At 32.6% G+C, this 8,391-nt stretch overlaps 2 protein-coding genes across 2 annotated transcripts; both read left to right on the plus strand.

The window, feature by feature from the left end:
* The first annotated feature begins 1,050 nt into the window (after window positions 1-1,050).
* Window positions 1,051-6,305, plus strand: LOC141697671 (bifunctional protein FolD 2). Its single transcript, XM_074502162.1, has 5 exons — window positions 1,051-1,242; window positions 2,402-2,585; window positions 3,383-3,540; window positions 3,864-4,076; window positions 5,729-6,305. Exons 1-5 carry the CDS (start codon window positions 1,129-1,131, stop codon window positions 5,957-5,959), a joined length of 900 nt encoding a protein of 299 aa, XP_074358263.1. The 5' UTR covers window positions 1,051-1,128; the 3' UTR covers window positions 5,960-6,305.
* A 1,492-nt stretch (window positions 6,306-7,797) lies between these two features.
* LOC141695879 (protein RALF-like 33) lies at window positions 7,798-8,145 on the plus strand. Its single transcript, XM_074500088.1, has one exon. It carries the CDS (start codon window positions 7,798-7,800, stop codon window positions 8,143-8,145), a length of 348 nt encoding a protein of 115 aa, XP_074356189.1.
* The last annotated feature ends 246 nt before the right edge of the window (window positions 8,146-8,391 follow it).

The following is an 8,391-nucleotide window of genomic DNA, read 5'->3' on the forward strand; positions in this document are numbered from 1 at the left end:
ACAATTACGAGGATCACAACATTTACGGGAGCTTGTTTTATTCTTTTGCAACTTATGCAGTACTAATTATACATCCAAGTATTTACCTAATAATTATTTTTAATCAAATTGATTATGTGCTCGAATTTCGGTATTTCTATATTTAAATTTCTATGATAAAATTTGTGGCTTTTTAGAAAATATCAAGTTCAAAAATATTTTTGTAAAAATACCATTTTATTTATAAAAATATTAATTTCCAATTTTTTTGCAAACATATTGTATTATACAACTTCAAACAATTTTGAAGAGTTTTTACAATTTTATGCAACATAAAATACAATTAAAAAAATATTGATGCAATTAGTTACATATTTGTTAAACTTAGTTTTTTTACATTACTTTTAAAAAATAGTAAAATAAAAAAATATCAGAAAATTTAATAATTTTTCTTAAAAATCTTTAGTAAATCTATTTGATGTACGGTTTATTAAAAAAAAATTGTACAACATTTACCTTTTTATTGTTTAATCTATTTTATTTTTTATTTGACGGTCATTTTGAAAATAATAATCAATTTAAGCTGATTGAATAATCGGGTATTTCACTTGTATAAGACAACTAGTAGTTAAGTATTTCATTTATAAAATTGGATATTTCATATCATCTACTAATGTTGATCAATTTTATAAAAAATGATTAGTTTTGTTAATTTTCAATATAATAATAGGCTACAAAATTAGAAATAATGTTAAAAATAACAATTTTTTGGTGCAAATATTTGAAAATACCTATTCTGGAAGTGAATGGCTAAAAATACCGTTTTGAATACGTATTTACCATTTGGCTATCCTGTTTTGTACTAAATACGTATTTTCAATTTATATTTTTTATTTTTTTAAGTACGTATCCCAATATTAATAACCAAATTATAAATACGTATCTTTAATAATTTTGTTAGATACTCAAATCTACTTAGCCAAAATACGTAACCAAAACAATATTTACACCCAAAAATTTGGTATTTTTAAACATCAACAACAAAATTATCGGTTTATTTTTTTTCGTTACCTATGCCGCTATACATACAGAGATAGACGGGCACACACTCATTCATCCTCACTTGTTCAATCTACTTGTTAGTCAAAAATGGCGTCGCCGTCGGATCACCACGCCACCGTCATCGACGGCAAAGCAATAGCTCAAACTATCCGATCTGAAATCGCGTCGGAAGTCACCATTCTCTCTCAAAAATACTCCAAGGTATGTATTCTCACGTCTTTTGTTTCCTTTTAATTACATTTCCTTTTTTTTTACTCTAGTTGAGCTTATGTGTATGTTGTTTGAATTGTAGACTTTTAGTGTTTAGTAGGTTTGAATTGAAGTTGTGATTATGAATTTAAGCAATCTTTATTGTTGTGCTAAATTATAACAATAGCTACGCCTATTTTGACAGTATAGTGTGGACTGATGGTTGGTACAGGAACTAAAGCTTGAATTTTGAAAGATAGGATGCTGTGCTTTTTTAATTCGGATTGAATTGTAAATTTAGGTAATGATCATTTTCGAGGATGTTAGGCCATCTCCAACACAGCTTACCCCCTTTGGTTAAAATTTTGCAATTCTCTGTATATATAGGTTCCCCGTATCTATTAGAGTTTCCTTCCTCTAGAACTTTCCACCCTAAGATACCTATCAAAAACTATCATTCATCAGATAAAATTTAGTTATAGTCTATTATAAGCGATATATTAAACAATTATGCTCTCTGATAATAGAACAAAAAAGTATTTCTAATTAATTGTAAAGTATAAAAGGATACTACGTAGACAAATATGTTAAAAAGTTAGGTTTTCTTGTAATAGTCAACTATATAAATTAAAATACGCACACACCTATGATTCTACTGAGACTCGAGTTAAGCACAATGTGCCATTGCATCTCATTCACCCTTCAGTGGTAATATGCACTTAAAATTGCATGTATGGATCAGTATATATCGAATCTATGTTAGTATGTTTAACACAATAATGTTAATTGTAAAATTATTATCTACAGTAATAAAAGGAAGTAAACCTTGGCTGATAAATGAAACTTGCATTCACAACTTAAATTAAGAGAAAACAATTATAGGGACTTAATTTAGGGAACTTAATTAATTTTGTTATTTTTTTAAAAAAAATTATGTCAGCGATTCATTGTAATGTGCACATTACAAGGATACCTCACTCTGTCATTGAAATAGAATCCTCAAAAAGAAGTTGTAAGGGTAACTGATGCGGATTTTTAGGACAAGTGTAGAAGTATTCATTTGTAGTTAAGTTTGGATGGTTATTAAAACAAGTTCATGCTAAGCTTTTTTGGTGATGGTTATGGGGAATGAGCAGAGATTAATCATTATAATCTGTTTTTCGGATTTCAGGTCCCGGGATTGGCTGTTGTCATTGTAGGATGTAGGAAGGATTCTCAGAGCTATGTGAGCATGAAAAGGAAGGCATGTGCTGAAGTCGGGATTAAATCCTTTGACATAGATCTACCAGAGGATGTACCCGAGGTTGAATTGATCGCCAAGGTAGATGAGTTAAATGCAAATCCTGAAGTACACGGTATGGGTTTTTGTTATATATGATTTATATGTGATTCTTATGCATATCACAAGTACTTGAGTGTCTCTCGAATATTTTCTAGTGCTATGAATATTTTGTGCTAATTCTATAAATTGTTTCTATAATGTTAATGTTTTTTCTTCCTCTAAATTTACCTAACATGCCAATCCATCCTACATGTTTTAGTACAAATGTGAAACATTTTGTTGCCAAAGTATTATAGACATGCTTTGCATTGGATTTGATACACATAATACATATCTACCAACAATTATGTTATGATGGAATATGGATTGACCAGCTTATTCTAGATCTTTAACTGCAATTTTTATACGTTCTGTTATTGTGAATAGTAGCAGTCTGTTTTGATTAAATTGATCCAACTATCTAAGTATCTTCAAATGTTAGGTCCTAAGCCAGGGTAAAACTCTAAATCTTAAAAGAGGATTAATTCTGAATATGGGCAAGTGAGTAACATTTCAAGCATAAATAACATATACATGTTCATCATATCTAAAATATTTAATTATGTAATATTCACTATATATTTTTTTATAATGAATTGAATTGTATCTAAAACATTTATTTATGTAATATTGGCTATATTTTTTCATTATGAATTAAATTATCTAGTGTTACCGTTCCTTTGAGTTCCAGTGACTTCTCATTTCCTCTGACCTTATAATTTTGAATGTTATGCATGTTGTGATGCTTTACCAATATATGGAAGTAAGTTTGCAATGATCTCATAAATGATGGTATTTAAGCACAAAATTGAAGGTATTTTTGGTTCGCAGGTATACTGGTCCAGCTTCCATTGCCAAAACATATAAATGAAGAGAAAATATTATCTCAAATCAGCCTCGAGAAGGATGTTGATGGTTTTCATCCTCTGAACATTGGAAAGCTTGCCATGAAAGGAAGAGATCCCCTGTTTCTTCCTTGCACTCCTAAGGCAATATATCAACTTTGTACTTTGATTCCAACTTAGAGACACTTTCAATATTGTAGGATATAATTCTTATCAACCATTACTGACTTCTTATCGTGTAATGATATTAATATGACTAACCATTACATATCAGCTAATGTTTTGGTTATATTAGGTAAGTTGATAATCTCCGTAAAAGTATACATTTTAATAACAATTGTTTGGAACAAAGTGAGTGGGCCATTATAAAAGAGTCTAGTTTTAAACACAAATATATACCACTAAACTTTCAGTGGAAGTTTCAGTACTGTTATATACTTTGTAACGAACTAGCTTTGCCTCAACAGGGATGTCTAGAACTTCTGTCACGAAGTGGTATTAGCATAAAGGGAAAGAAGGCAGTAGTGGTTGGTCGAAGTAACATTGTCGGGTTACCAGTTTCACTTCTACTTCTCAAGGCGGATGCCACGGTTACTGTAGTCCACTCACGTACTCAAGATCCAGAGAGTTTCATCCGTGAGGCAGATATAGTTATTGCTGCAGCGGGACAGGCAATGATGGTAAGAATTATCTTCTTCTTGTTTGTTTGTGTGTGTGTGTGTTTGGATGTATTAAATATCCTTAATTATTGGCAACAAAGCTTCACTTCCACTATCATTTCCTATGCCTTGAAATTTGTTACTAGTATCCAGAATGTACAACATAGCTTCTTCTTTTTTGACAAATAATAATTGTATTAATCTAACAAGAAAAATACATCACAATGAAAGAGTTAAAGACATTGCTTTCAAATTCGATTCCAAGTACCACCCCTCCCCTATTCCAGTTGCCGCAGTTGCTGCTTGCTTTTGCTAAGAGAATGTGCACAAGCCCAAACAATCTTAAACCTGGAAGCAAATCCGTTCCTGCAAGAATCAGTTTTTATATTCTAAAACATCCATTAAAACAAACAGAAGCCAAGAATATTAATATTAAGATAAAACCAGGATAGGATTTTTCTCAAGCTTTTCCCGGAAAATCTTGCTGCTAAATATTTTACTTCGAACAATTTCCAAAATCTTGCTTTGAGTGTGAGGTGGCAGATACTTAGATGCTTGTCTCCTGAGTATTTCTGTTGTTTCGATCTTGCCAAAAAGAGTAGACTGCTACCGCAAGACAAAGGCTACCGATGTGCTTCTGAATTCCATTTGGCATAATAGATACTATTGAAATAGTGTCAGACCAGTTAACTCCAACCGGGATTGGAAAGCCCGTAAATACAATAACGGTACAAGCAAAAAAAAGGGGGTCATGAGTTTCTTAATTACTTTTAAAAACTATTCTAATCAAAACACACTTGACTTTTTTAGGTTTAACACATTTATAGGGCCTACTTATTTTGTAGTTATATTGTGACGACAAAATCATATTTTAATGGGCCCAAGTATATAGAAAAACATATTCTGATTGAAGCTCTTAAAACTATTTAATTTAAACATATCTCTTGGGTGTACCTATTTTGAAGACCTAAATTAATGTGCTAAATATCAAACGAAATATCAAATACAAATATTTAAAAAAAACGTGCATCACATGTGATAGATGCACGAGATGATAAACTATTATTATTATTATTATTATTATTATTATTATTATTATTATTATTATTATTATTATTATTATTATTATTATTATTATTATTATTATTGTAAAGATTAGTTCAATTGTAGTTTTTAAGTAGTTTAACCATGTTGGCGAAGCAGTCAAGGGTTCTTTACTTTGTAAGGGAAGTTAATTAGGGGAGTAGATATTGTTCTGGAATTAGTTTTGCTCTTCAATAGATTTTACTGGTTCACTAAAGGTTTGGACATCTACATAAATAATTGTAATCTTCATTATAGGGTGTGCGGTTACATTATTAATTGTTCGAGTAGAGTGGGTATAAATCTGCGGACTCATATCTGTTTATACCTATTGGTTTTGCATTACCTTTTCTTGATCCCGTGCTACATCAAGTAGTTCACTCACAATGATAACTTGGTATAGTATCCCTTTGTACCTTAATACAAGAATTTTACCTTTTTTAATTGTAATGGGATTATAATAATCTTCTGTAGTACTTGTAATGGCATTATAATAATTTGCTTGCAAGTTGGAATTAATTGCATATTTAATATAATTCTTTTAGTTCAGTTCATCAATCTGAATAGTTGTCTATCCATTGTGATTTCAGATAAAAGGAAGCTGGATAAAACCTGGGGCTGCTGTTATTGATGTTGGGACAAATGCCGTAAATGATCCAAGTCGAAAATCAGGGTATAGGCTTGTGGGGGACGTTGATTTTCAAGAAGCGTGTAAGGTAGCTGGTTGGATTACTCCTGTTCCCGGAGGAGTAGGACCACTGACTGTTGCAATGTTACTCCAAAATACTTTGGAAGGTGCCAAGCGAGTGATCGGGCAGTAAATGGATGTTGCTACTTGCTAGAGGCGTCAAAGTCTGAACAGTTTTAGAGGACAACCTTGGAGAGTGAAAACGATATGCTCTCGTCTGTACTGCATCTAACAAGCTGCAGATATGTATTATTTTTCTTGAGTTGAGAGTGTGCAAATTGGAGGTTCTCTCTTAGACAGCCTTTTTATAATCTTGTAACTAGTGCAAGTGATGAAAAAGCCTCCTGATCTCATTCAATAAGGTTCGGTAAGTATATTCTGTTTTGATGGTTAATAAAGTGAGCTGTTGTACTTTGTGTAATTTTTCAAAAATAAAACATTTTGTATTGAACGATTTCTATCAGCTGCACTCTTCTTCATCAGCTTTCTAATTGTTTTTTACGCTTAGAAATGATGTTCTGTAGTGTAAGTTCATATCTCGTAAATAATGTCCAATTTAAAGATTCTGTTCCCTAATTAAGGAAATGCAGGCAGCTAACAGTTTGCAGAAAGGACAATGTCAGGGCTGTGGTTGGTTTGTTTTTGGGTCTGGAGCTTAATTATATCTGCAAATTTAGTTAAGATCTTCTAAATATGTCATTGCTGTTGGCAACCTTACTGAAATTCTCCGTGTGTGTGTTGTAGAATGCTGGGTAACAGATGCACACCCACGTTAAACGAGTGATCAACTGGCGCTATAGATCTGTTAAACTATTCAAGTGGTAACTCAGCTAAAGAAATATGTGCACTTGTTGGTTGATGGTAAGTGACGTAGTTCATTGTATTTCGGTGTTGATTAGATTTGCTCAGAGAATCCTTAGCCAGCTAATTTGATCCTGTACCTCAAAACGGAATAAGAGTTGAATACTCCCAAGAAATTAGTGATCTAGCTTAGAAATTTGAAGCCCCGTTGCTTTCACCAATACATAAGATACTAGTAATAAAATCATAATGGGACAGATGACAGAAGGTTTAAATATATATAAACCTCAATTGTGGTTGGGATTTCAAGGCCTGATTAACTACAGGTAGACGAGTTAGTGGGATAATAAGACACATTAATACTTGAATATTCCTATTCAAGTATACTATACTAATATTTTTTTGACTAGGAGTCCCGTAGGAACATAAGATGCAAATGTGTATATACTGTACTTTTATATAGAGACAAGGTCTTGTCTGTGTTGCCAAATCATCCCGGAAGCCGGCTATACTTTCTTATGGCCATATATTTGAATAAAAAAGACGCACACATATATATATTTCTGCCCAATGTCCTAAACAAGTATCCTGCCATATTTCTGGAGTAAGTCCATATTATTGCCCGAGTTTCTTTTTTTTCTTTTTCTAGTTATACACGCTCATCAACCTTATATTTGACATTTTTTTCTAGTTATACACGCTCATCCACCTTATATTTGACAAGATTCCAACTTTCAACATGATTTTACCCTATTTTTCTAAATACATGCTCCCACATAAGTATAGATTATTGACGGAGTTTATAAGATATTCACAAATTTTACCTTACTCTTACAAGTATGTGCTAACAAACGGAAACTAGTCGAGAACAGAAAGCAGAGACCGGTCAAACACCGATAATGTTATTTAATCTGATTTTTTTTATAAAAAGAAAAAAGAACATGAATATGTAATTACTCTCCAATAAAAGAAGTCCCATGACAAGTATACTGTTTACCACTACAGACAATGACAACCATATAAAAGTAGAACTACCTGGATTATTTCAACAGGCCTGCAAGCCCCTTCCATTTCTTAAACTATAACATCATCACAAACAAAAAATAACATAATGTAAAAGAGAGGCTTAGAGAACTGAAGAAGAAACAAACCACTTGGTAAAACACAACAATGGCACCTTCCTCTGCCTTCCATTTGAGCTGCGTCTCCGCTTTATCTCTTGCATTAATCCTAATCTCATCCTCTGTCATGGTAGCTGCTGGTGGCAACACCTGGATGCCTGTCAAGTCATCCTGCACAGGGTCTGTAGCGGACTGCATGAGAGGCGAGGAATTTGATATGGATTCGGAGAGCAACAGACGCATACTAGCAACTACAAATTATATAAGTTATGATGCACTAGAGAGGAACAATGTTCCTTGCTCTCAGAGGGGTGCCTCCTACTACAATTGTGAACAAGGTGCTGAAGCTAACCCCTATGACCGCGGATGCAGTGCCATTACTCGCTGTCGTAGCTAATATATTCTTCGTTTTAACAAAAGTTTGCTGCATATGCATCTTGTCTCTAGACTTTAAGGTTTCTTGTAGCTTGCATCCTCTTGACACTTTGTTTTTGTCTTAAATTATGAGCTTATCAAGACTTAAGTAAATTATATTTGGCACTGATCTATAAATATAAACATTCTGACTTATACCAGGCAGATGTAGTTAATGTCTATATCAACCCTAAGTTTAATGGTGTTATTGACAATCGGACTGAAAATG

The sequence above is a fragment of the Apium graveolens genome, chromosome 11, assembly GCF_009905375.1.
Source record: "Apium graveolens cultivar Ventura chromosome 11, ASM990537v1, whole genome shotgun sequence".
NCBI lineage: Eukaryota > Viridiplantae > Streptophyta > Magnoliopsida > Apiales > Apiaceae > Apium > Apium graveolens.

Excerpts from the sequence above, each read along its gene's own strand:
- LOC141697671 (XM_074502162.1), top strand. The coding sequence starts at position 1,129 with ATGGCGTCGCCGTCGGATCACCACGCCACCGTCATCGACGGCAAAGCA. Across the intron at positions 2,586-3,382 it reads TGCAAATCCTGAAGTACACG|GTATACTGGTCCAGCTTCCA; the intron begins GTATGGGTTTTT and ends TTTGGTTCGCAG. Across the intron at positions 3,541-3,863 it reads TTCTTCCTTGCACTCCTAAG|GGATGTCTAGAACTTCTGTC; the intron begins GCAATATATCAA and ends TTGCCTCAACAG.
- LOC141695879 (XM_074500088.1), top strand. The coding sequence starts at position 7,798 with ATGGCACCTTCCTCTGCCTTCCATTTGAGCTGCGTCTCCGCTTTATCT.